This window comes from Fonsecaea erecta (genome assembly GCF_001651985.1).
Source record: "Fonsecaea erecta strain CBS 125763 chromosome Unknown Scaff10, whole genome shotgun sequence".
In the NCBI taxonomy this organism is placed as follows: domain Eukaryota; kingdom Fungi; phylum Ascomycota; class Eurotiomycetes; order Chaetothyriales; family Herpotrichiellaceae; genus Fonsecaea; species Fonsecaea erecta.
The window spans coordinates 288433-316189 of NW_017387253.1; the positions used below are offsets into that span (position 1 = coordinate 288433).

General features: G+C 53.7%; 7 protein-coding genes across 7 annotated transcripts; 3 read left to right on the forward strand and 4 right to left on the reverse strand.

The window, feature by feature from the left end:
• Positions 1-4404: 4404 nt before the first annotated feature.
• AYL99_09829 (hypothetical protein) lies at positions 4405-4731 on the reverse strand (the record flags this gene model as incomplete). The annotated part of the gene is made up of 2 exons (XM_018841335.1): positions 4405-4614; positions 4666-4731. 2 exons carry the CDS (start codon positions 4729-4731, stop codon positions 4405-4407), a joined length of 276 nt encoding a protein of 91 aa, XP_018689044.1.
• Positions 4732-10148: 5417 nt separating this feature from the next.
• Positions 10149-13040, reverse strand: AYL99_09830 (aspartate-tRNA(Asn) ligase; the record flags this gene model as incomplete). The annotated part of the gene is made up of 2 exons (XM_018841336.1): positions 10149-11983; positions 12041-13040. 2 exons carry the CDS (start codon positions 13038-13040, stop codon positions 10149-10151), a joined length of 2835 nt encoding a protein of 944 aa, XP_018689045.1.
• A 2470-nt stretch (positions 13041-15510) lies between these two features.
• AYL99_09831 (hypothetical protein) lies at positions 15511-16835 on the forward strand (the record flags this gene model as incomplete). Its single annotated transcript, XM_018841337.1, has 2 exons — positions 15511-15744; positions 15798-16835. 2 exons carry the CDS (start codon positions 15511-15513, stop codon positions 16833-16835), a joined length of 1272 nt encoding a protein of 423 aa, XP_018689046.1.
• Positions 16836-17260: 425 nt separating this feature from the next.
• Positions 17261-19083, reverse strand: AYL99_09832 (hypothetical protein; the record flags this gene model as incomplete). The annotated part of the gene is made up of 3 exons (XM_018841338.1): positions 17261-18720; positions 18791-18962; positions 19012-19083. The coding sequence occupies 3 exons, from the start codon at positions 19081-19083 to the stop codon at positions 17261-17263; spliced, it is 1704 nt and encodes a 567-aa protein (XP_018689047.1).
• Positions 19084-20185: 1102 nt separating this feature from the next.
• Positions 20186-21682, forward strand: AYL99_09833 (hypothetical protein; the record flags this gene model as incomplete). Its single annotated transcript, XM_018841339.1, has 1 exon — positions 20186-21682. One exon carries the CDS (start codon positions 20186-20188, stop codon positions 21680-21682), a length of 1497 nt encoding a protein of 498 aa, XP_018689048.1.
• A 420-nt stretch (positions 21683-22102) lies between these two features.
• Positions 22103-23197, reverse strand: AYL99_09834 (glucosamine-6-phosphate deaminase; the record flags this gene model as incomplete). The annotated part of the gene is made up of 2 exons (XM_018841340.1): positions 22103-22378; positions 22439-23197. The coding sequence occupies 2 exons, from the start codon at positions 23195-23197 to the stop codon at positions 22103-22105; spliced, it is 1035 nt and encodes a 344-aa protein (XP_018689049.1).
• Positions 23198-24180: 983 nt separating this feature from the next.
• AYL99_09835 (hypothetical protein) lies at positions 24181-27190 on the forward strand (the record flags this gene model as incomplete). Its single annotated transcript, XM_018841341.1, has 4 exons — positions 24181-24233; positions 24297-24415; positions 24494-27009; positions 27077-27190. The coding sequence occupies 4 exons, from the start codon at positions 24181-24183 to the stop codon at positions 27188-27190; spliced, it is 2802 nt and encodes a 933-aa protein (XP_018689050.1).
• Between the last annotated feature and the right edge of the window lie 567 nt (positions 27191-27757).

Sequence of the window (27757 nt, forward strand, 5' to 3'; positions counted from 1 at the left end):
ACAGCAATGCACTGCCATCTCTGACACGGCGCAGCCTAATGGCACGAGGCACGATGCATGACGCCCGCCTGCACAGAGCCTCGTATCGTCCTGCGAATCCTCCCAGGCATCCTTCTGGGATGCACAATGCCGTGTGCAGCCGTGCATACACCCGCATAGTCACTATGGCTGACCCCTCCCCCCCCTCCGCCTGCGAAGCCCGCACCACCGCCGTACAACTCTTAGCTGAGGCTGCCGCCACACGATCGATGAACCCCATCACCGCCCGCCTATGCAAGAAATTCCACGAGGGGAGGCTCGCTGGACAAGAACAGGGTGTTTGAAGAGTACGCCCAGGGCATCACAGCCGCGAACGAGGATTTGGAGGGTCACACTGAGCGGCTCAGAAGACGACCACGCCCGTCCCGTCGTCTGACCCAGCTCCAGAAGAACGTGGATGACTCCTTTGCGACAGCAGCTGAGGCTCAGAAAGGTGCTGAAGCCGCTGCAACTTTCCAAGAGTCAGGGGAACACACAGACTGGCAGTGCTTTCCGACAAACAACTCTAAAGGCCATCTGCAAGAGAGGCACCATCGAAAGGGCTGCGGCAGAAGCAGGGACTGCAGTAGATGTGGCGTTACGTTCAGCCTTTCTGAATCTCGTTGGGGGTTGGCATCCATTTCTGTTCCCTGTGCTGCGCATGGTTCGATCGAAACGAGGGTCTTTCATTTGGATCCTCTGTGCGATCTGAAATTCTGGAGCCGGTGGCTTGCCTTGTCCTCACGACTCATAGCCCCTGTTCTGACTACTACAATCTAGTACCGAAGCTGGTCAGGGCGACCTAACGCAAAAAAGCGAATTCAACGTCTTGTCCGAGGGCCAGTCGAGAGAGCACACACCCAAGTCTTGGATAGGTTAGAGTTGATGTCAAAGGAGCATCACAACGTCTCTCACGGCTTCGAAAACAGTTTTGACCCTCCGTCTCACCAACCACAAAGCATAGGCATGGTCTCAACAGACATACCAGCTCCTGTTACCAGTGCCGAAGCTATACAACCTGACTGATGCACTGCTTCGACGATGACGGCTCCCTTCTCGAGGATATGGCCCATCTCCAACTTGTGCAGAAAAAGTATCTGGAGGATCACGCTCTGCATGCTCTATGAAGCCGCCGGCTCGACGCAACATGGTTGAAGGGGGCGACGTCGGCTCCAGCAGCACCTACGGCGGGATAATCAATTCACCAGATGAGGAAGTGGCCTTGCTCCACAACCGTACTCATCCATTCATCCAGTGGATTCGGACCAAGTTCGAGGTCCTTCTGGGTCAGTGGTATGTCTGGCAGTGGGAAGAGTAGCCTTATGGACTTTGTCTATCAGAATCTTCAGTCTGGAGGCCACCAAGGCTTTGCCCATTTTGCAGGGCCTAGGCGAACCAAAAGCCCACCCGTCTGAAGTTCTAGGGTCTCAGAAGGGCCACGAGTGTTTTGTTCAAATCTCTCCAGGGATTCTGGGCGTTACTCTGCTTTCAGATCCTCGTCCAGGTCGAGGATCTCCTGGAAAGGAATTGGGGCTGAGCTTGATCATGCTGCACCTGCCAGCCTGCGGGCCTGACTTGTCAAACCGGGCTCCCACGCTCAGTTTAGAATTCTACTCTCCTCCTCTCCCCCTCCTCCCTTCCACCCACACGCTGTAGGGATTTTCTTTACCCTTCGGCCCACTGCTTTCCCGTCTCATCTCGTCTCCCCTCGTTGGTTGATCATCACTTCTCTGGACAATTTTATCCCTATCTGCGCCCGTTTCGGGATACATCGCATTTACACACGGGAGGTTGGTTGATTGGTTAGTTGGTTGGCTAGGCAGCTAATGCTGAAAAATTCGTAGAAACTCTGCCCTTATCGTCAGTCGATCGGACGAGAAAGTCGATTTTTTGGGCATTTGGTGATGTCTCCTGCTTGTGCAAGTCCAAAGAAAGCACCAGTGGTGCAGGAAATTCCATCTCATGCATGACGGCCCGCAGTCTGCGAAGGAGATGCCGCTGATGGTGCAGAGTTGGGAGGTTCCCCGTTCATGGAGAGCATCCAGCCCATTTCTTACAAGAGCCGAACAATATCATACAAGACGTGCCTGCCCCTGCCACGATCTCAATTCGAATAATGGCAGCATTCCGCTGCAAAATGGCTATATTGTCAGCTTTGTGACCTTCCAAGGCGAGAAACTCCGAACATTCAAACAAGACCCTGGGGGCTGGCGAGAATGGTTCAATGGGCGCATGCAACTCTCACGAATTCACTGTCGTTGTGGTACTGTGGCTTAGTGGACGCTCGAGCAATTTTGTGGTTGATAGGCGGCCAGATCGATCGTTTTGCTCGACTCAGTTAACCGGCTTCAGAGTTCTAAGATCACGACAGACAGATGGAGATAGGAAGGTTCTTGCTCACAGTAAAGATGTGGATCCGTCATGGCCGACAGTCGACGCTTCATGACTCATGTTTCGATGGTCATCACTGGCGAGGTCGGCATTGCCATGAAGCTCGCCTCCAGAATATCTCGATGCCGGTCAACAATCAACAACGATCCCATCCTCGGTAAGACTGGAGCACAAGAAATCGCTACCACGATGACCTCACGCCCCTCGTATCGACGACCCCTAGTCAATGACAGGCAGGCCACTCCGCATACAGGCAATGGTTGAGACGATAGCGACACCATGTCTTTGCCCTTTCGTTCCTGGGTCTATATACCGTTGGAGTTCCCAACGCGGTGGTTTCTTCGAACATTTTGACGCCAATGTCATCTATTACTCGACGGCTCAAGCTGATCAGGAGGAAGATCACGTAATCAGAAGCTCTCAACGGTGATGAGAACATCCTCCATATATTGTCATACCCAGGGAGACGCATCGAGTTAATCATGCTGATTGGGGAAAATGAGGATGAGATTCTTCGCCTTGTTGCTCAGCATCCCAATGTCAAAACGGATGCCTGCCAGTTCTCAGGCACCGCCAAATGGGGAAATGGAAGTTTCAGTTCCTGCATCCCCTATTCATGTCAATCTTAATGGGCACCGGCGCGTTACATTTCGCGTACCTCTCCTGTGCAAAAGTGGAGAGGACCTCTGTCCTGGAAACGCAATGAGAAAATCCGATATGAAGCGGCTACTTATCAGCAACAGCGCCCAGATGTCTCCATCTCCATGCTCTTCGGCTTTGTCCTCTCTGCCGGCATGAGTGTAAGTCTGATCCCTCTGTATAGGCCCTCCCGAATCAGGTGTAAAATGAAACAATCCACCGCTGTTAAGAAGACTTCCTTCTGGTGCCGAATTCGACACTGGCTCTTGAGTCGACTTCGCACATTCGTCGGATATCCACCACCTTCGCCTATTGTCCCGACAATCAGGCGTCTGCCCTTCCCATATATTTTCTTCTCCTGCAGTACGCAGAGGATGGAAAGTTAATCTCTGAAATATTTGATTCTCACATGCACGATCCATCACGACGACGGAACCTATTCAAAGATCTATCTCGTCTCATGATCTCGTTGGCGAAGATCTCTCAACCTCGAACTAGCTCTTTCACCATCGACAACAAGGGGTTTGTGTCACTCTCGAACCACCGTTTCACCATCCAGCCTCAAGATATGGAAAATCAAGGCATTTCAACTGATATTCCCCGTCTCTGGACTTACGAATGCATGGAAATTTTACGTCCTGGATCTTCTGGCCCACCATGACAGCCGCCTTCGCTATCAGCCAGACTCCATCCATAGAGGATGAAGGTGGTGGGAGGAGACAGATGTCTGTGATAGGGTTCAGGAGTTCTATTATGTCGCAGTTTATCAACTCCAAGATCAAACCCGGCCCATTTTTCCTTGGTCTGACCGACCTTCATGCCAGCAACATCTTCGTCAACGAACACTGGCAGGCAACGTCGCTCATAGACTTGGAATGGGCTTGTAGACACCGGGCGAAAATGCTGGTGGCCCCATAGTAGTTGATTGGTCAGTTCGTGGATGGCCCAGAAGGAGCTCATCTTGAGACATTCTACCAAGTCCGTGAAAATGGTTCATGACCGAGTTCTAGTAGCAGGAGAGGCTTCTCACGTCAGAGGTTAGTCGAATTGTCCTCATGGATGGGAACCGAGAACGTGGATTATTCCGGTTTTTCCATGCGCTCGAAAGTACGAAGGGGTTATACAACCTCTTCCATGAGCACATCATGCCTCGATTCTCGAAGGATACAGAGCTCCCTGATATTCCACGATATTAGAGTCATGACACGAGCAAGATTATCTGTGCGAAGCTGGAGGAGAGAGAAGGTTATCTCGAACAGTTGAAGTTAGCAGCATTAGTCGCAGACTCGGATTCAGATTGAGGCGTAGGCGCAGTCACAGAGGGTGTACTTGCGAATCACCGTGGATAGAAGGTGTTCACTTTCTATTTCTTGCAACCTGAGCGACCGCTCCAGACGAAGATAGCTGTTGCAACGTCCTCAGGTCGATTTGTTGAGTCATGATCGTGGCCTCCTGGTCCTTTCCTTCTCTGGCCTCGTCCGTGCCCTCCAGGGTCTCCAGGGTCTCCTTGCCGGACCGGGGCTCCTCGTACGTAATCAATTCCTTCCTGCCCATGGTATTGTTAACCTCAACGAACGTCAGTTATGACCATCATATAGAAGGAGGCTCATTCGCAACCTTGGCTGTGGCGGTGGAGTATGTTGGCTGCGACTCCTTGTCTGTGATGAATTCTTTCTTGTCCATGATTGAGGTAATCTCGAAGACTGTTAGCCATAAACACCACGTAGGAGGAGGATAAGTCGCAACACTGGCTGCTACTGTGGAGGACGCTGGCTGCGGTAGAAAAGGCCGTTGGCCGCAATTGGGGAGGAACTTCGGCTGCAGTGAGGAAGGACGTTGGCTGTAGCAGTGGAGGATTTGTCGACTGCCCTATATCGAGGAAAGTCAGCTCAGCACAAGACGTGGATCCTCACCCAACATAAATGCTTCTGCAAATATAAGTATTCACCTCTTTGCATACCGATCTCAGCCGGTGAGGTCAGGCACAGCCATAACGATTGAGGCACCCACACTCCTCGAACGGCTGCTGCGGCCGCCAAGGATCTGCCTGCTGCCCCTTTGCTACGGAGTAATTACAGCTCTTCATCCCCTGTACCGCCGACATCTCACCAACTCTCGTTGACCAGGCGCCAAGATGTACCACCCAAGGACAGCTCAACCCATGATTTTCGATCCAAGAGACTTGTTGAGCTATAACTAGTACCATATTATACGTCTAGTTTAGCACTATCCAACGGTGCTAAGTCTATAAGTGCGATGCTGGCCGGTTGAGATTTTGATGGGGCGGGAGAGAGGTTCAGCGAATGAGATTCGGAGAATCCAGCTTGGCACTGAGACACCAACTGAATGTGGTACAATGATTATGGTTACACAGGGAAGGCAGGTAACACAGACTGTTCTTTCCCAACTGCTCCTCCCAGGCCATCATGTCACATGGATCCTGTTTGAGTCACACCTGAACCCGCCCAATCTTTCCAGCCATGAATTCCCCTGCGCACGTCGGCCCCTTCTGACCAGCAACGATGCAGGCGAGTCGACGCTTCGGTGACGGAGAGATCTCCCATGAAGAGGCTGAAGACAAAGAAGAAGTCAGCGTTCTGCACAGGCTCAGCTACTTCCCACGAGTGCCCGAATTTTACAATTTTCTGTGACGGCGCAAGAGTCTCCTCGAGGAGCGCATCGCCTACCACCCTGGACTTGAGGGCTCACTTTTTTTCCCCCTTGTCACGTCGACGGCTCGAATTCTTGACGCAGAGAAACGCTTCAGTTTCTGCGGGCAGGTCTCTATCGACAGATCTCCGCGGGCCCTCATGCGCTTCGGGCTACCTCAACCGCATGGGAGACCAATTTCGGCCTGGAAATGCAGACGACTGGCTTTGTTGTAAAGCTGGGACGTATGGCTGGCTACGACGAGATTGTTCTGACGCACCAATCTTCCAGCTCTATGGATTTTCCCGGATTTTCTCTGTCGTCGGGACAATGTGTAAGCAGCCTAAACCGCCGCTTTCATCCCTGCTAACGGTGTAGTTCATCACTATCGATTACCTCTCTCCTATCCGGCGCATTCTGTCCCTCCTTCGAGGTATACTTCCTCCAATCCAACGATAACCTATTCCGTCGTCTCTCGTTCGTCATGCATATCCTGTCCCATCGGCGCTGGGATCATACCTACTTCTGGAATACACTCAAGAGCGAGAGGTTCTCTGGGATAACTTCAACGAGCGTTACGACGATAAGACGTTGCGAGCCAATCTATTCCTCAGTATCTTGTTGGCTGTTCTCATACACTCTCGTACACTTCTCCCTGGGATCGGATCGTTTGTTGTGGATGGCAATGGCTGTTTATGCCTCACAAATAGACCCCTGGCTATGCAGATCCACGATGCGTTGGAAAATGGATATTCCAAGAGATCAAAACTACATACAGTCGACTCGTATGTATGTCAATGCACTACTCTCAAACCGCAATGCTCGTCTTAGGCATGAAAGAAACGCAGTGAACGATGAAGCGGATTGCACAGGTCAAATTTGCGCCCTCTCCATTGCACCGTCTCCGACATCTCAGTTCTTCGACTGGAAGTTCAATGCTGGACCATTCTTCTTTCGTTCCACCCACCATCACCAAAGCAATATGCTAATGGACGTGGCTTGGATGGACTCTTCGTTGTCTCATTGATTTGAGACAGTCATCATCGCTCCTCCCTGGAATTCGCGCGACCCCTTTCTTGGCTTACGGTGCAAGCGGCTGATATCCTCGATCCTGAGAAATACAACGTCTATCGAGACGCGTTTGGGGAGATCCTTCCAGACGAACACCTGGAGATGTATCCTGCCCGGAACCCTCTCCATTCGATCATTATGCATCAGGGGTGGTATCAAGGGACATTCTTGTCTACTCCTGCCCTGGAAAGGTTAAGCTGCTCGAACGAGCGCTTCCACAAAGGATTCCGGTGAATCTTCTCGACCAGCCACGAATCTAACGGTCAGTTCTACCTGATTACTTGTCAGTATTGGTCGCAAACATCACAAGAGTTCGCCAGCCCGGAAGTCCAAGAGAAGCAGAAGTATGACGACGACCTCAAAAATGCGTTCGAAAGCAAACTATCAGATGGTTTCTCTTCGGCCTTGGTGCATGCTCGATGGTCAGCACTCTTTTCCCGTTTGAGCACTCCATTCTCCTTTGCGCTTCGCACTGCCGTCCCAACGGCATCTTGCAGTCTCTGTATGCTCTTCTGTTGAGCAGCTGGTCCTGGAAGAGACAAGTTGGTATCCCGTTACGAGATCGACCGTGATTGACCCTTCGAAAAAAGGATCAGTGTAATGCTCAGGAGACACGATTCCCTCGCTACTCGGGGCACTTGGTTTCGCAAACGCACTGAGGCAGGTTCCCACGCACCAGCGGCGTGTTAACCTTGGCACAAGAGACCTGCTCAGATGTCTTTCGAACCCTGCCGTTGCTGCATGCTTTCATCTGATATCTCTCCTCTAATAATGCAAAAGTGAGGAAGAGGATAGAAAAGGGGAGAGTGGGCACAAGAGAACCAGATAGTCTCCTCAAGCAAGTAGTCTGGGAAAACCAGCCTGTATAATTCGGAATGTACTAGGATGTCTGAAAACTCTGTCTGGAACAATTCCTGCTAGGTCTTTTACATAGCGGTCAGTTCAGCATTGTGTACCCAAGGCCCAAATTCCCCTCTGTACGCACGCCCAAATGGATGAAGTGTTCCTCGCGTTGTCATAAAGCTGGAAGTAGCTCTTGTTCAAGGCACGGTGGGCTCGTTCGTTCGTTATGTCTTCCGTCGCATACGAATCTCCTCACCACGCCCCAGCATCGTCATCCTCCGCGGTCCAAACACTTTTGCATGCCCCCGGCATGCTGCAGATTCTCTAGAGAGGATACGACCCGCTGGGTATGGCGCTCTTAAACCTCTTCGCCTCTGGGATGGTCGTACGGGGCCAAGCCCAGTACCGATCTTACAGATCAGGGAGCAGATGGCAATGAGTTCGGCTTGTGTCGACTGGATCGAACCGGTGACGCCTCAGATCATCCGATACCGCGTCTCTCCAGAGACCAGCGGGGATTGCTGTTGGATCAGCGTGGTCCCCGCCAGATCGCACAGCGTGAGAACGAGATCCTCGGCGTCGAAAAAGTTGCGGAGATCCTAGGACCATGCTCTCGCAGATAGGATCGTCATTGACCGTTCTGGAGGAACAGGAATCGGATCCCCCGGGGCCGTGACGCCGACGAGGTTCAGGACGCCCTCGTGCGCTCGGCGAGCGCGTGAACACCTCCCGCTCACGGCCGCGACAGAGCGGAGCTATTTCGACTTAGGCAGGCTGGTCGAAAGACTTCACAAAGAAGCGGTCTTCCCCCAACGAACAAAGATTCATTGCCCTTGATGGTGCTCTCGCTTGTCTACAAAGGAGCATTTCAACTAGGATTTCACCTCTAGAGGCGGCGTAGGGCTTCTGTCGTTACAAGTGTCGGTGCCAGGTTGGGGACCAGGGAATGATGTCTCGGGACGGCGACTACTACCACAGCCAGCGACTCTGTTCCATGGCGACGTCGCTACCTACACTGCTTCTTACAGCAATGAGGAGCAGAGAAGGAGGAGCAACGATGGTTGATACGATGACCTTGAAATCTCATGATAGAGGCTCGATAGGATAGTACTCGTACCGGCACTGGCACTGGCAGTGGTAGTTACAGTGGCAGTGGTAGAGCTAGGCGAGTCCGCAAATGAACGACTATGCTGGCTCAATTCACAAAATATGACCAGGGACGAAGAGGTGGAAGATGCACCCAAAAGCCCACTCCGTCGTCCAATTCGACTTGACTGACATAACTGCGTCGTGAACGCCAGATCGACCACGGACATTCCTCTAGCCTCCCTCTTGGGGGTAATTGGCATGGTTCAAGACTCCGGCGACGGGATCGAAGGCGGCTTAGACAGCGACCGGGCGGACCAAGATAGGCACAGGATATGGGCAAGCTGTAAGCAAGGTACTGACCGGTCTCCGCGGAACGTGGCGCCATCCGCCTCTCCAGGGCCCATCATCTATCTCTCCGTCGAGAATCCGCAAGTCAACTTCAGAGAGAGGGTATTGCACAAGCTCGTCCAAAGTCACGGGCTCGCACATGCTACTATGATGGGCTACAAATGCGGTAGTAGCAGCTAGTACAGCCATAACTCTGTACTAGTGTGTCTTCACTCAAGCGGAGGGCAATCACTGGGTTTGATAGAGAACAGGCAACACGACAGGCAGCAGTGATAGATTAGATCAATATTGAGCAGCTTTAATTCATACAGAATAAATAGAGTGCCAGTTGTGCGCCGGAGATCTTCTATTCCTCATCTTTCCTCGTCTCCAAGAGACTGTGGCCACCCAACACGATCTCCAGGTCTTCGCCGATAGCATCTCGTTAATCTCGGAGCCGGGCAGGATATTCAGACAAGATAATGCACCTATTCACAGTAACAAAAATGTCACGGAGTGGCTTAATGACCATGGAATAAGTGTAATGGAAACGGCCACCATTTTCGCCAGATTGGAACCCTATCGACACCCTCGGGTTTGAGCTCAAATGCCTCGTTGACGCGATCGATCCAGAGCTTCGACACACTATACGAGAGTCTCATGAGATACTCGATCGATTTGCTAACGCCATTATAAAAAGCCTGTGCTGGTACCGATAGAAAAAAGATCAAAAATGCCGTGAAGAGTATGGACGAGTGGGTCAACGCTGTTATTCAGGCCAAGATCTGGGCTGGTGTACGCGATTTTGAGCCTTTGAACCTGACGTTTACGTAGTACATATGGGCTACTAAATGAGCTATAGTATAATTATTTACCATACGAATTGAGTGAGAAATCAATACATTGGGGATGGTGGTTGCCAGGACTCAGGTGGTCGGAGTCTTTGAATCCGACTACTGTATATAGCCTGGGCCTGAAAACATGTGCTTGAGTGCTGCAGGAGTCTCTCACATTCCACTGGGATCATTACATACCTTAATACTCTTCATTATTATTGACTGCAACGGTGGGTAAATTCAGCCACGACATCCAGGGTATTCAGGTCAGAAGCTTGAAAAAGACTACATCTCCGCATAAACCCGACTGTCCATCACGAGAAATATCTTGCACTCTCCTCCTCCTCCTCCTCCTCCTCCTCCTCCTCCCTCCTCCTCCTCCTCTTGCCGGAAGCCTCTATTCTTCCCCTTGGAAGAAGTCGATGATGGCCCGGGCACCCTTCGGCCCAAGCCTCGGGGTGGGTAACACAGGAAGAGCGGGTCGTCAAGCGTATTGAATTTGTTCCGGAAGCCAGTCTTCTTGTCCAGGTTGAACTTGGCGGCGAGGGTTTGGTAGAGAGAATCGAGCGTGACTGCTTTTGCGCCGCCGACGTTGTGTTCACTGCTCAGTTTGGCCGTCGCACCCGCACCGAATGTGCACGTCTTGTAGCCCGCCTTCGCCGCGGCCTTGAGCGCGGCCTGCACCGTCAGCTCGATGGCCCCGTTGGTCGCACCAGGGAAGTCCAAGGCCCACTTCACCTGGACGCCCCATCGAGGTGCGAGTTGCGCAAGCACCACCAAGCTGTGAATTTTACCCTGGTCGTCCGTGGCGATGAAATACTGGCGGTGCGACGCGTCCTTGAACGGCGTAATCACACTCAGGTGGACCTGTGCGCCCTCTCGGCTGTCTTGCCACTCCTTGACGCGCTGTTCGATCTGGTGACGTACGTCTTCCGGCACGTCGCTGCCGTATTCAGTCACCTTTACACCTTCCCTCGAGGCGTGCCTGATCTTTCGATCCACGTCGCCGCCGATGGTCAAATGCTCGTTGTTAGCAAGATTGACCCGCTGCTCGGCCACGTTGGTGAAGCTCTTCCACCCCAGCTTGTCGCCCAGAACCTCTTCGACGTCCTTGTCGACTAGGATGAAGAGAGGTTTGAGATGAGTTTCTCGTCGAAGCCACTTCAGAAACGCTGTCACCACATCTTCAAGTTGTTTTGTTTCGCAGAGCGGATTCCCGGCAATGATTGCTCGGCCACGCAAGGGGACGTAGGCGATTGCTGCGCCCGTCTTGTCATCCCGCCAAATCTGGAACCTCTCGTCCATCCAGGAAGTGTTCGTGGCGTCGCCATAGTTGGCCACCAGGTTCTCGAGGGGCTGGAGATATCCCTTGGGACGTTGCAGAGTGCTGTCTTCGGGATGCCGCAGGTTTGGTTCCTTTTTCGCAGGGAAGCTCTTCGGATCGCGCGGAAACAGGGATGCGAAGCGCAAGTTGCCCAGGTCCAAGATAAGAGCGACAAGTCGTTCAAGACCAATACCGGCGCCAGCATGCGGCGGAGCTACCCACTCGAAAGCTTGCACATACTCCTTCAGGTCGTCCGGATCCATGCCTTGAGCTTTCATGCGCTTTTTCAGGAGTGTATGTTCGTGAATTCTTTGTCCACCAGAAAGAATTTCTTGCCCGCGAACCATAAAATCGAAAGAATTTGTGAACACATCGTCGTGGGGATCTGGCATCGTGTAGAATGGACGGGCGGCTGCCGGAAATTTATCGAGAATGTAGTAATCGGTGTGAAATTTCTCCTTGATGAGCTCCCCCAGTCTTCGCTCGGCTCGTGTTGGTAAGTCTTCGTGCTCAGATTGTTGACTTCCATCGTCATTGGTCCAGCCCGACTCATTGAGCAATTTGACGCCTTCTGCAAATGTGACCCTCGGCGTCTCGTCGAGCCAGACCAGGTCATCGTGCGGGAAGCGATGTTTGACGGTATCAATGTCATTCCTATTGCGGTCATAAAGGGTTTTGAAGATCTCCTTGAGTATCGCGTCAATCAGCCACATGGCTTCATGATAATGTCTGTCTATGGCCATTTCCAGGTCCAGACCCGTGAACTCTGTCATGTGGCGAGGAGTGTTCGAATTTTCTGTACAGCAATGTCAGCCGTCTGTTGTCGGCTAAAGAGAACAGGGTGGTTACATACCAGCACGGAATACGGGGCCAATCTCAAAGACACGAGGGAAATCTGCTGAGATGCACATTTGTTTGGCGAGCTGTGGGCTTTGAGCCAGAAAAGCCGGACGGCCAAAGTAGTCGAGTTTGAAGACGTCCGCTCCACCCTCAGTTGCGCCTCCTTGGAGTTTGGGTGTATGGATCTCCAGAAAGCCACGGTCCTCGAGATAACGGCGGAAAGTCCTGCACACGGCAGACTGCACACGGAAAACTGCCTGTACGGATGGTGTTCGGAGGTCGAGTAAGCGGTTCGCCAGCCTGACTCTATCGGATATAGCCTGACCGTCAGTCGCCGCGTCGGCGTCGTATACACTGAACGGCACTGGAGCCGTTCTTGCCGAGAGCAGATGCATCGTTTCAATCTCCAATTCCACGTGCGACACGCTGGTGCTCTTGACCGTCTGTTCGGGCTCTTTGACTTTCGCCCGGACGACCACGATGGAACCTGGTCGCACGTGTTCCACCCACCGAACCATGTTCTCAGAGATACCGCCGTCTTCGGCCCTGAGTACGCCTTGTATCGTGGTGATTTCGGAGCGAAATATCACGAAAGCAAGCTTTGCGCTGATATGTCGGACGGTGTGGATCCGGGCGCGAAAGGTGATTTCCTTGCCGATAAAGCTGGCGTTCACGTCCACGAGCGAAGTCCATTTTGCCGACCAGACGTCAACGTCGACCTCATCTTGAGATTGCACCAGGGGCAAATTGCCATAGCATCTCTTTGCTTCGGGAGGGTCATCGTTGTCCAAGAAGTCATCCGGGCTTTTCATTGCCTGGCCATGCCCTTCGCCTTCCCCCTTTTCCTCGTCCTCGTCCTCCTCGTCGCTGGACCATTGCACTTCCTGTTCGATGATCTGCGCAACGTCATTTTCGGGTCCTCCTCGGCGGTGCTTTTCACTGCGACTCAGGTCGTGCTTGTGTTGAGAGATTTTGTCGCCGAAGTTTGTAAGTGTACTCATGAGTCTAGACATATTTTAGGGGCGGGCTTGAGCACACAGACAGGGAGGGGTTCTGATTCAAAGAGACAAACAGATTCTGGGTTTTGACTGTAGTGTCGCATCACCTTTTTAGCAATTGCCGGATGATCGACCCGGCATGTCACCGTCGATGATGAGAGGCAAGATTTGACGTCATTCTTTCTGCAATCGGCCAGCCTTGTAAGGACTCGCTAAGTAGCAGACCGTTGATGATCTTCAACGGTTGTTTCAGAATCCTCTGACCAAGTGAAAATCAAGTCTTTTTGGCTGTCGGTGCCTGGCCGCCCAAGCGACTTGCTTGGCAGGAATAACGGATGACGAAATTGGATTCATCACGTGCCATTTTTCTTGTCGCCATGAATGTAGAAAAGATCGGCATTGGACAGAACGACACACTGCTCAGTGTGCTAACCACCAGAATTCGCCCAGCGATGCCCAACAGGATGGAATGAGACAACAACAACACAATTCAATGGAAGAAGCCTGACGTAATTTTACCTGAGGACGTTCCAGGCTGTTACAATGGCCAGGTACAGTCGTTTCTGAAACTTGCCTTCGCCCTTCCTGACACATTCATTGTAACCTTTTTTCACTGAACTCGGGCTGGCTTCTTCTCAGCCTGACGCTGGAGACGCAGGAAGATAGAAGCAGAAGGGCTGTTTAGGATTGTCGTCCGAAGAAGAAAAAGGAAAGCTAATTACCTCGGCAAATCCTGACCAATGGGACGTCATCCAGAGTCTTAACTAAGCTTAACTCTGCCTAGCCAATTCCATCCAGCCACAATGGATATTAGTTGACTATCACCACTGCGAACAGTTCAGTTGGTATATTAGTCAAACTATGCCCTGGGTGGGATGTCAGGAGCCCAGGGGACGCAATCAAGGCTGAGAGGAAATATGCGTGCGCAGTGGGCACGAGACTCCATGGAAAGCATACGCCGCCCCATGTATGGTATGTGTGTATCGGACAAGATTCATCACAGACATCTTGTGCTATGTCTCGAAGTTGTTGAAGAACAGAAGGCACAATGCGATTGCTGATATTGAGCTCGGCGAAGACGACGCGCCTCGGATCATCATCGAGGATTTCGGCCGAGAGGCCTTACCTCAGGAGGATCGCTCCTTTCACTATCATTGCCCTGGAACAGTTGGGGTGAGGGATTGAGAATCTTGGAGGCTGCGCTCGAGCAAATCGAAGCCGCGATAGGTGTGATCCGCCTATCTGGAGGATAAGTAAGACGCTTCAGATACTGTATAGCTCCATCGGATTAGGTTAGGCTCTTGTATTTTGCTCGATCTTCAAGAGCCTTCGAAGAATCGGGCAGTATCTCATAATAACAAAACTTCTCTTCGCCCATCAGCAACTAGACGCGTATGGTAGAGAAGTATCTCCATCGAGTTGCAGTTAGTCGCATTGTCGTCTTCGTCATCGTCGCTCTCTGCTCTTGGAAAGACCGATCTCTTCCTGGAAAAGCAGTGCGGCCACGCATCGGGGCTGATACGTCATCGGTCAGAGAGACGACGCCGCCGGAGTTGATCAAAGTCATCGTGTTGTGGACTCCAGACAGAGGATATGGGCATGAAGCATGCAACGCGGTAAGCTTTGCAAGGATAACAGAGCGTGCAGCCGATGTCGTGGGAGAGTTTCTGTCGAAACAGCCCGTGGACCCGGCCAATGTGCTGGTGATTCATGAAATGTAAGACACTTCCGCAGCGCCTGACCCGGGATCTAGCTTCGGAGCCCGCTTAACTCAATGCGTGATGGAGCTCATCGGCATCGCCACCAATCCAGACAATATCAAAGCTTCCACCCAGCGATATCGAAAGTTGTTTGATGCAATGCAGGGCACGGGAGATGCCAAGGGGTTACGTATGCGTCGCTGACACAAACTCGAGACACGGATCCTCGCCAGTTGTTCGGCAACGGGTATACTTTTGTGATGGGCCTGAAGCACAAGTATGATCCAGAAGGGTTATTCGATAACGCAGAACCAAGGCTGCGACCCTGACCGAGACGGAGCGTTCGAGAAGATACGTGAGCAAGATCTCGACAGAAAATCAACCTGATATTCGTCATTTGAAGTCTTGGCACTCATGACATCATCCGCGACCTGCTTCCCACTTCCCGTCTGCGCATGGCCGACGACGCTGCTTGATAGACAATGATCTGCCAGTAGATGTCGCGCCATTCTCCATATCGTCGGCCAGATCTTTCTACACCTTGGCACTCTCTGCACAGTCGCCTCTCGATGCCTTGATTCTCCCTATTTACCAGCCACTTCACGTCTGCTCGCCTCGTGTCACTGTCAGCTCTTTCATCTTATCACAAGACCGCTACATAATTCGCTCACTACTGCTCACTGCATCTCAGATCTCCGCTATTTCAGGCAGAGTGAAAGCCTCCCTGCGACTCTCCTGCCCCTCCTTCCGATACATTCCTCCCAATCCGCCGACTGTCGCCCACCATGGCGGCTACGTCCTACTCGACCGACCCGACCCTCTACCTCTACACCTCACTGACAGCCGGATCATCTCATATCATTACCGCGACTTCAAGGCTAGAGACCATCCTCAAAGCCAACAGGATCCCGTTCCGGGCACTGGACTGTGCAACAGATGAAAAAGCGCGTATGCTATGGGGCAGAAGATCCAAGGGAAGAAAGCTGCCAGGCTTGGTCAAATATGGAGAGATAATTGGCGTATGTTGTGCCCTACCGTGTCTCAGCACCGCTCTTTGCTAACCAGTCTGCAGGATCTCGAGCAGATCGAAGAATGGAATGAGTACGGAGAGCTCAAAGAGCAAATCGCTGCCAATCAAGATTTTGGCAGCCTGACTGCATCCACGACCTTGGCTCCACAAGTTCCAGTGACGAGCACCTCTTCAACCCCCTCGAGATCAGGCCCTCCTTCGCGCGCTTCGTCTGAGACTCGCCACATATCGATTGCGGAACCGTCGGAGAAAGAGAAGGAGAAGCATTCCGCAGCTGGAGATGCAAAGGCACACAAATCGGCCGAAAACCCCATGAACCTAGCCATCCGTCAGTTGGGGGCAGAAGCCGCAGCCAAAGCAACACAAAAGAAAGGCGCTGCTGCCCAGCCGCCCAAAGCCGCAGCAGTGCCGGCCAGGGGACCGAGCACGACGGATCAAGTGCCCACTGCCGCCGCTGACAGGGTGGGCACCGAGGCAGCGGTCGAGTCGGCCGACACGGCGGCGGAGGTCACGGCAGCCAGAACGCCAGCCCAACTTGCATCCGAAGGCGCCGTCAGAACATCCGTCGAAAAAATTGCTGAGTCGGAAGACAAACTGGCCGCAGGCGCGGCAGAGGATACATCACCTTCAAAAGAAGAACAAATTCTCGAAATGCGTCGGACGAGCAGCGTCGCCAAATCCAAGTCGAGGTTGAGTGATGTTACACCGATAGAAGAGAGCGATAGGATTGTGGCAGATCCGGAAGAGACATCGACTGCATCACAATCTTCGATTGCCGTGCCCAAGGATGAAGTCAGTGCCAGTTCTTCGACGAGTCTCCCTTCGCAGGCTGCGCCACGTAAGCAGCATCGTGGGAGTGACATTGGAGAAGCGTCCCCTGAGGAGATTCGCGCGCTGGAGAAGAAGCTGAGTATCCCAGAAGAGGACGACGATGGGGAAGATGCCGTCGAAACAACCCCGAGCAAAGCGGTTGAAGTCTCGAGTACCGACAAGGCGGAGAGCGAGGCCACAAAAGGCACGAAGCCACAGGAGACAGAGCCCAAGGATGCAGACAAGGCTGGCGTCAGTGTGGGCGACTGACTGATTTGACTCCATATCTGAGACGCGCTCATTGCTCCAGGGGGCTGGTCTGATTCCAGCGGCTTTACGATGTCCAACACGATTGGGAGTTTCTCCATGGTAAGCGGGACGGGGGCAAGTGAGAGCAGCGCGGCGCAGCGCAGAGCGGAAGGGTAGAGCACAGCACACCGAGCTTGATATGTGATGTTTTGCTTTTTGAGTGCGATCTCGACGCAGCTTACATACGGGGTTGTATGTCTGCGTGGGTACAGGTAGATACGAATACATGACGATTTCCTCAAACGAATCACTCGTCGTGGGTGGACATGTTGATTTTTGTGACGGATCATGTAGTCTTGTGTATATTTCCCCCCTGGGTCCCAGCGACGGTGCTCCTGTCCGTCCGTGACCACCGACCTCCTCCACCCTCTCTCCTTTTCCTTGACCTATAGCCTGTGTCGGAGGCCTCTGTCGTTCGCCCATCCTTGCCCGCTCATCTCCACCTCGGGCAGCTGCCAGCCCGCCTCGGCGGCGACCAGCTCGGCACACCGCTCGCCGACTCCCAGCACCGTCAACATGGGGTTGATGGTGGTCATGGCCGGGAACACACCAGCGTCGGCGATCCTCAGGCCCTTGAGGCCCCTCACCCTCAGGTTCTCGTCGACCACGGCCAGCTCGTCCGTGTGCACGTCTCCCATCTTGGTGGTGCCCGCCGGGTGGTAGACGGTGTGGGCGACCTTGCGGGCGTACTCGGACAGGGCCTCGTCCGACTGGATGTGCGGGCCGGGGGCCACCTCGCGCTTGATCCAGTCCTTGAACGGAGCCTGCTCGGCAATGCGGCGCGCGGCCCGGAGCCCAAAGACGAAGGTGGCCGCGTCGTAGCCCTCCGGATCGGTGAAGTAGCGGAAGTCCAGCGCCGGCTTGACGTTGGGGTCGGCCGAAGTGAGATAGAGCTTGCCGCGGGATCGCGGCCGAGGAATATTCGGGGTCATGCAGAAGGCATCGATCGGAGTGTCGTATCCCAACCTTGTCGTGTTTAGGCAGAAGGGGATCTGGTAGCAGTGCATCATCACGTCCGCGATCTTCCCGTCCGGGATGGCGGCCGGGTTTGTTGGCGTGGATTTCGCCCCTGCCGCGTCGGGAGCTTCGCGGCGGAGAAAGATACCGGCGTCGGAGTCCATGGTCGTCTGGTTAGGTGGGACCGGTCGGTTGAGCTCCCAGATGATAATGGTTTCTGGGTGATCGAGGAGGTTTTCACCGACACCCGGAATGTCCTTCACCACGGGGATGGAGAGGGAGGACAGTTGTTGAGCCGGGCCCAGGCCGGAGAGGAGCATGAGGCGCGGTGTGTCGACGGCGCCGGCGCAGAGGATAGTCTCAGTGCGTGCGGTGAGAGTCAACTTCTGGCCTGACTGGAGGGTGATATTGACGCCCGTTACTGTGTCACCGCGAACATTGATCCTCGAGACCCAGGCATTGGTCAGGATCTTAAGGTTTGGCCTGTCTTCTTCGCCGCGAAGGATTGGATGTATGTAGGCCACACTGGCGCTTGATCTCCGGCCGTCATCAGGGTTGTAACTGACGGAGAAAAAACCCACACACTCCCTTAAGCCGCCCGTGGCTGCGATGTGGGCATTGAAATCGTGGACAATGGGGATGTTCATAGCGGTGCTGCACGATTGGACCCAATCTTTGCACAACTGATTTCGATGACGAGAGTGAACAGGTTGAACAGTGTTTCGGAGTTTGTTTAGCACTCGCATGAACATGGGAAAGGTCCAGCCTTTGGCGCCCATGGACTCCCAGATCTTGCAGTCATACTCAAACGGCCGGAAAGAGATGAGCGTGTTGTGACTGGAGCAGCCGCCCAAGACTTTGGCGCGAGAATGCCTGATGTGAGAATTCCCTGCGAGAAGAACAGCGCCGTTAGTCCTGGTCTCGTCAAGTCGTGAGAGAAGACGGAATCGCCAACGTACCCATCGGTTGCTCGGTCGTGCCATAGTCATAGTCAAGTTCTCCACCGAGGAGGCTGAGCCATTGCTTGAGATCCAGGACTCGATCATCCATAAAGTCACTGGGACCGGCCTCTATCAACAGAATCTTCTTCCGGGGAAGATATTCAGCCAGGCGGGATGCAATCACACAACCCTAGACCACTCAGCACCATGTTCATTCCCTTTGATACGTGAGCACTTACTGCTGTACCACCACCCACAATCAGATAGTCATAGCTATCAACTTCGGACACATCCAAATGATTGGTTGTCATCGTGAGCCTCTGGGATAAGTGACTGGATGACGGTGCTGATGTTCGACAACGAAGAAATAGATATCCGGGCTTTCCAAGGCAGTCCGACCAGAATTATAGACAACTGAAAAAAAGTTCCTGGGGGACGAGCGTGACCCACATAATCTATTGCGTAAGAAGCACTGGTTAGTCCTGGATATCGTATCATTCTCCGTGATGGATGACCTGCGAAAACGGTCCTTATAAGCATAGAGATTTCCGACTCTGTATAGGTGCCCCGGTTATCCAGTCAGGCGACGGGGCTATCATGCAACTTTACGCAGGAGAAGTTGCACGGCATGTGGACCAGTCTCATTCCATATTTTCTGGACTCGGTTAGCAATGGACCCTTGTCCTGTGGACTCGGGGGAAAAGGAAAAATGGGATATGCGGTCCCTGTCGGCTGGTGGCGGTGAAAAGAAAACGAGTGAAAAAGCTGGGTGGAGGCAAGAGAATGAAGTCAAGCACGGCTGGTGTTGCCTGAAGAGGCAAAGAAGCTGATAAGTGACAGGCTATGAGCACGAGCCTGGCTGATAAAACGATAACCTTTTTGCTATCGTCCTGAGATGGTGTGAGGAGGGTTGATGATGAAAATCGATGCCTACAAGGGGAAAAGAATCACGACGCGACGAGGTTTGTGGAGGAACATTGGAAGCGGTGGGCAACCCGAAGCCACCGAACAGCCACCTAGAAGCTGGCCACTAGGGGTGCCTAACTGCCTGTGGTTAGGCGATGCTGAGAAACATGGGCGCCAAAGCTGCAGCCCAGGCGGCCGGAGCAGCTGGAGATGCCGGAGAAGACGGGCCTCCCAGAATGTCCACTAAAGCCAATGGCCACCTTGGAAGGCGACTTGTTGCCCCGCCTCGCAGTAGCATCGGCTGTACCTCGCAGGGCCATGCGGAGAAGACATTACGCAAGAGGGAAAAAAACACAAAGGCAATGAGACACCGACTGTGACTGCGCTGAGGCACAGGACACAGACAAACCCTCGACCTCTACACACAAACACCTACACATCCCATCGCATACCCTCACCAACTGAAACCTCGACTCACCTCCTCCCTGTCTCCCTCCCTCACGCAGAATGAAGCTCCCAGAGCGCTACACTTTCTACGCCGGAAAGCCTCAACCTTCCTCACCTTCCCCCAATACCTTCCATTCCATCGATCCGTCGACCGGCAAAAATGTCTGCACAATCCACACGTCCTCCCAATCCTCCATTGACTCGGCCATCTCGTCGGCAAGAACAGCCTTCCCTTCATGGTCCAGCACGCCGCCCGTCGAGCGAGCCAGAATCCTTCACAAGGCCGTCTCAATACTTCGGTCTCGTAACGATGAGCTGGCCAAGATCGAAACCATAGATACGGGCAAACCCTTCTCAGAGACGTCCACTGTGGACATCGTCACCGGCGCAGACGTCCTCGAGTACTTCGCCAACCTGGTCGCGTCAGGCGGCTTGAATGGTGAATCGTTCCGTCTAAGAGATTCTGCTTGGGTCTATACCTCAAAAGAGCCGCTCGGCGTCTGTGTCGGCATCGGTGCCTGGAACTACCCCATCCAGATTGCGCTGTGGAAGTCGGCACCATGTCTTGCTGCTGGGAACACAATGGTGTACAAGCCCTCAGAGGTGACGCCGCTTCATGGCCAGTTCCTCGCCGAGGTCTACAAAGAAGCCGGTGTTCCTGACGGCGTGTTCAACGTCGTCTATGGAGCGGGCGAAGTGGGTGCTTACTTGACGAAACATCCGGTCGTCGCCAAAGTTAGCTTCACCGGGCAGGTCTCAACGGGGCGCAAGGTTGCAGGTTCCGCCGCCGGCGAGATGAAGTACGTGACCATGGAACTGGGAGGGAAAAGCCCCGTGATCGTGCTGCCGGATGTCGATGTTGAACAGGCCGTGGATGGAGCCATCATGGCCAACTTCTTCAGCACCGGCCAAGTCTGCACAAACGGGACGCGAGTTTTCGTACCCAGGCACTTGAAGCCCGAGTTTGAACGAGTGTTGCTGCAGAAGCTGAAATATGTCCGCCCGGGAGAGCTGATGGACATGAACACCAACTTCGGCCCGCTGGTCAGCAAGGCCCATTACGACAAGGTGACCAGTTACATCAAGTACGGCATCGAGGGGGACAAGGCGAAGCTGCTTCACGGCGGCCTCGACCAACCTGCACACCTCCCGGCGCACCTGCGGAGCGGGTTCTGGGTGCAACCCACCGTCTTCACCGACTGCACCGACGACATGAGGATCGTCAAGGAAGAGATCTTCGGCCCGGTCATGGCCATCCTGCCCTACGACTCGCTCGACGAGGCCGTCGCTCGGGCCAACGACACCGAGCTCGGTCTGGCGGCAGGCGTGTTCGGGAGGGACATCAACCAGTGCCACACCGTGATCAAGCAGCTGCAGGCCGGCATCACGTGGGTGAATACCTGGGGCGAGTCGCCCGCCGAGATGGCCGTTGGAGGCTGGAAGCAGAGCGGCGTCGGGGTCGAGAATGGGCGCAGAGGTCTGGAGGCCTGGGTGCGGAATAAGAGCACGCTGGTCGAAATGGGAGGCAGTGTCCCGACGGTCTTTGCCAAACTATAATGACACATCTACCTACATGCGAGCTCCTCTTCAATGTAGTGGAACAAAGCATCTATCATGAATGCACTTGAATCTTGATCCTTGGTTCGCAAATATATCCATGTCATTCGGCGCCAGTCGTCCGAGATTGTGCTAGAAGGGACTTTTGCCCACCTGCCTGAATCTTCTTTGTCGAATTCATGCCAAAACTCCAACTCCAAAGACGCCTTCGCCGACTACAAACACTGTAACTCGGATATCAGATGATAGCCATATCATGATCCCGAGAGCAAGGGTGGGAATAACCATCCATTCCCTGTCATGCGTTCAGCTGTCACCGTAGCCATCACTCTTATCGCCCGGACAAGCAGCGGTCCTTAAACATTTGCAAATCCCACTGATCTCGAGCGCAAGAGGGAGTCCCACGCGCTCCGTGCCATTTCATGCTGCAAAGGTCGACACGCGCGAGCCCATGCGGTCAAACATGAAATCCCCCATCTTCTTATCATTCATGGCGATGGCCGAGTCCACCAGCCTCGACGACATGCTGTCCGGTGTCAGTTCTCCATCGTCTTGATCCACCAGCTCTTTCTTCTCCGTGTCGATTCTCAGGTCCTTCAAGCCCGCCCGCCAGTTGTCCAGCCTAACCTGCGACCGTTGAGGAGTGGCTTTGGCAGTCTCCTGTTCGACAGAGACTTGTTCGATGCTCTTGAAGTACTGTCGCAGAGAAGGTTAGCCGGCACGTTCTGCCCTTCGTTGTCTGCATCGCATGCTTACCTTGACAGTCTTCACCTGCATTTCGTCTGTGGCGGCATCATCGCAGACAATCATGGCATTCTCGTGCATCTGTAGAGCACTGCAAGTCCACATCTGACTGACGCCCCCTTCGATCGTTTTTGCCAGAGCGACCGCTTTGTTGGAGCCTAGGACGATGACCAGCACCTCCCGCGCATCCATGACGGTGCCCACACCCACGGTCAATGCTTGTCTGGGGACCTGACTGAGATCGCCACCAAAGAACCGCGAATTAGCCCGAATTGTATCCTCTGCCAAAGTCTTAACTCTGGTCCTTGACCGCAGTGAAGAACCTGGCTCGTTGAATGCAATGTGCCCATCTGGTCCGATGCCGCCCAGAAAGAGGTCAATGCCACCGGCGCGGGCAATCTTCTCCTCATAGGCCGCACATTCGGCTTTGAGGTCGGGGGCATTGCCGTTGAGGATATTGACATTCTCAGGGCTGATGTCAACGTGGGCGAAAAAGTGCTTGTACATGAAACTGTGGTAGGATTCGGGGTGGTCTTCGGGCAGGCCCACGTATTCGTCCATGTTGAAGGTCACGACATTGGCGAACGACACCTCACCGGCCTTGTGCGCCTCAACCAAATATTTGTAGATGATCTCGGGGCTGCTGCCAGTAGGTAGTCCGAGGACAAAGGGCTTTTGGGGGGTCGGGGCGAAGGCATTGATACGGTTGATGATATGTCGGGCGGCGTACTTCGAGGCACTGTCTTTGTCGTCGCGGACGATGACCTTCATTTTGATAAATAGGCTCTCTTCAACAGTCTGTGAGATAATGGGAAGGGTCTACAGGTAAGGCCACAATAGTCGCGGAGGCGGGGGGAGCTGGGAATAAAAGAGACCAGCGACAGACCGTTGACGTAGCCGGCAGCTCAACCTTTAGCCAGGCCATCATGAGAGGGATTACATAGGTAGGGGCCAGAGTGCAGAGCGCCCACGGAGACTTAGGGCCCTGGTGGCACAGAGAAGAGATTTTTGCGAGAGGAGGCAGCGGAGGAGCAGGTAACGGTGGTGGTGGTGCAACAGTTGCAATATTGTCATCCAACCAATGAAGCACCCACCGGAATGCTGGAGCAAAGAGGATTGGGCATGTTATCAGCGGGACAGGCAAGCAGCCGATGAAGTCAGCGAGATAGGACAGCCGTTGGGTGCCGTCGCAACCAATCCACCGCTGTGACGCCGGGAGGGTTGAAGGAGTGTGGAAAAGAGCGCAGGCAGCGCAGGCGGGAAGATTCGAAGGGAAAAGGTCGCAAACAGGGCAAACATTCACACCTGTTTGTAACATTTCCCTCTCGCATCCGTCCACGTGACACGGACCAGTGTAACCGTCCCTTTTGCTGAGGTGCCATCCGCCGTCCACATCCCTCTCATCTACCAACCACCACTACCATTACATTGACGCGACGTTGCGACACTTCCCATCTCAAAATGCAACATCACCTTCTCTGCCCGTTCCCACGTTTCCCAGTTCTTCACCCACGGTTTGTCTGATGCCACGCGCACCTGGCCTTCCCCGGCTTTCCACTGGTCCGAAGTTCGTGTCTTTGCCTCTGTCAAACCCCTCTGAGAGTGCTCGGCGCCTGCACCACCGACTCCTGAGCCGACCTCCCCGAACTCTCTCCTCCTGCTCCATTTCCTCTCTTGTCCGAACTGCCCAGCCTGCTCACCTGTCCGTCCATCCAATCGCGGTGCATGTGGGGAACTAATTCCTTCTTCTCATCATGGCTGTGGCCACTACCAATGGGGATCTGCCCGGCCGGTGGGACGAATCGAGGTATGTCCATGCCGTCATCCTCCGCCCTTGCGACGCCGGCAGAACTAACTATATATCTGGCAGACAGCTCGGCCAGCTGTTCATGATGGGCTTTGATGGCACCTCCGTCACTGATCAGGTCAAGGTCTTGATTGAGAAATATCACGTAGGCTCCATATTGCTCAAGGCCCAAAACCTCAAATGTGCCGTCTCCTCTCCTGTCCTTGTGTGCTGCCTCCTCACTTCCCTTTTTTGGTGACTGACACTGTTACTGTGAACAGCTGCTGAACAGGCGACCCGACTCGTGCTTGATCTTCAGACTCTTGCGCGTCAGGCCGGTCATCCGGTTCCCCTCTTGATCGCTCTCGATCAGGAAAATGGCGGCGTCAACAGCCTGTACGATGAGGTTTATATTCGTCAATTTCCCAGTGCGATGGGCCTGGCTGCTTCCGGCTCGAAGAAATTGGCAAAGGATATCGCCCGAGCGACCGCTCAAGAGTTAAATTCGTGTGGCATTAATTGGATCCTAGGGCCGGTGCTGGATGTCCTGACCAACGCCAGAAATCAGCCTCTCGGCGTTCGGTCCGTAGGCGATGACCCTCATGAAGTCTCAGCATTTGGCGTTGAATGCATCAAAGGTTACCAAGAAGGTGGAGTCGCGACCTGCGGCAAACATTTCCCTTCCTATGGTAATCTGGAGTTCTTCGGTGTCCCGGATGACGTGCCCACGATCACAGACTCGTTGGAGAACCTGAGCCAGAGTGCTTTGGTCCCCTTCCGTGCGGCGATTGCCCATGGCGTTGATTCGATGATGGTCGGTGGCGTTGCCATGGCGTCCTCTCAAGTCAATGTCATGCACGCCTGTCTGTCGGAGCAGATCGTCCGAGATCTGTTGCGCCACGAAATGCGCTTTGAGGGCGTCGTCGTGTCTGAGTGCCTGGAGATGGAGGCCCTGAGCCGCAACATCGGCATCAGTGGTGGGACAGTCATGGCCTTCAAGGCCGGCTGTGACCTGATCCTGACGTGCCGCACTCTGTCAGTCCAAGAAGACGCCATTAACGGTCTGACCGCTGGATTGGATAATGGCATGATTGAAAGGTACCGAGTGCAAGAGTCGGTACAGAGAATCCTCAACATGAAGAGAAAATATACGTCCTGGGAAAAGGCATTTGCGCCAGCCGGGATCGAGAATCTCGCACGATTGCAACCGCTTCACACAAGCCTCTCAACCACAGCTTATAACAAATCAATTACCGTGGTTCGAGACCAGAAACATTATCTGCCGTTGTCGAGAGTCATTAACCCCGATGAAGAGCTTCTCCTTCTTACGCCCTTGGTCAAGCCACTACCCGCCTCCGCTTTATTCCATCTCTTACAAAGCGAGGCGTCGACAGTTCCCCATCTAGGGCGAAGTCCCAGCATCGATACGAATACGTCGATCATGAGTGGAGAGCAAGTCTTCCGAGAACTTGGTCGGACGCTCGCCCGGTATCGCAACGGCAAAATCTCCCACACTTCATATACTGCAAATGGAGTGAGACCTCTGCACGAAAATCTCCTGAACCGAGCTCGGGGCGTCGTGGTCGTCACGGCCGATGCGGGTCGAAATATGTATCAAAATGCATTTGCCAAACACATCTCAATGTTGTGCAAGTTGGCGGTCGGTGCGGATGGCAGCCCACGAGAAAAGCCCTGTGTTGTGGTCGCCGTCAGTTCCCCATTCGACTTTGCATCGGACACATCGATCGGAACGTACGTGTGTACCTATGATTTCACCGAGACTGCTATGCAGGCGTTGGTCCAGGTGCTTTACGGTGAGCTCACTCCGTCGGGAGTGTTGCCGGGCTCGTATAGCCAGAAGCCTCAGACCAGTCACACCAGACAGCAGTGGCTCGTGGAAAGCTTCAGCGAGGATCGGGACTCGGCGGCACTAGACGCGCTCATCATCCAAGCCCAAAATGAACCTTCGGTCCACGCTGTTGCGCTGAAAAAAGCCGTAACCAGCACGTTTCTCCTTCGCGATCCCGATGTGGAGGAGGCGCATTTCGTGGTCAGAAACAGCAGCACCAAAGAGTTGTTTGGTTTCTGCACCACATATTATTTCAAGAACAGTGGCGTCGGGTATATCGGCGCGATCATTGTGGACCCTGCGCGCCGCCGTCTATCCATCGGCCACTCTCTCCATGACCGTGCTGTGCGAGCATTACTTCAGAAGAAAGGCATCACCAAATTCCAGCTTGGGGTCAGGTTTCCACATGTGTATCTGGGGATCCCTAAACTGGATCCGCTGGAATACAAGCGCCTGCGCCAATGGTTTGCCAAACTCGGGTGGAATGTTTCGCTTTCAACACCTGTCGCAACAATGATGATTCGTGATCTGTCAACTTGGACAGCGCCTGACGGACTAGCTCAGGCATTGACAAATCCAGAGGTCAAATACGATCTGGTCCACGGAGCCGAATACACCGAGGTGATGATGGACCATCTCACAAGATGTGCCCGGACAGATGTTCGAGGCGTCTACCAGATGGCCCTGGGGAATAAGGAAGGCTGTGGGATCATTCGAGCCAAAAGGGCTTCTGACCAGTCTATTCTGGGAAGCATCCTGATGTGCCGAGCCGAGTCCAAGATTGCCCGCCATATCCCGTCGCTGTACAAACAAGTTGGAACGGCGTGCCTGTCGTCCCCCGTCATTTCGACCATGCACAGCGATCGAGTCTCGCTGTTCCAAGGCCTAGTCCTTCTGGGGATACGTCAGGTCAAGAAACAAGGCTTGCGGACTCTCCTGCTAGATTATGTAAGTTGCGGAACCTCCATCATCCCTGGGAACGTGAACGGCTGATCTCTGTCTTTTCTTTCTCCAGATCCGCGAAGATGCTTCAATGAATGGCCTGAAGGCTTTGGGCTTTACCATCAGCAATAGTTTTGAAGAGATCTCGAGCGATCCGGTCCACTGGACAATGATGTCCGCAACATGAATGGCAGGACGGATTGGAACCCCCCCGACACGTTTGACTGTAGCATTAGGGGTCCCCCCCTGCGTGCACAATCGGAAGCGATACTCAGGTCGCCTAACCTGGCACGTCCGCCATTGATTGCGCTTGGCGCCAAAATCAAAGGCAATTGCCGATGTCTCGTCTCACCGGCGCCACGAAGACGCCTCGACCATTCGATGTAAGCCTTTCCGGTCCCAGATCCTTCATCGAGTTATTGAACGGACCTTTTGACAATATCGCAGCAGACACATGTCGGCGACAAGAGAAAATGAAGTCAAGCGCCGACCCACTCCAGGGCGATCCTCACTTTACTCCCCCGCCAGGTACGAGCAGCAACAACCTCTCAACAGCCGGAACAGGGCCACTATCTATCCACAACTATACGACAGAGCTGTCTATCTGCTGATGACTGTCGTGGGAGCGGACGCCGAGGCTGGCAACTGGAGGCTCGCATAATCTCTACCGCGATTTGGCAGAAGATCAGTGGACGCTCATTGGACCAAAGCGGACATTAGATGATTCGCACTGGACTGGGGCAAATTAGTGCGA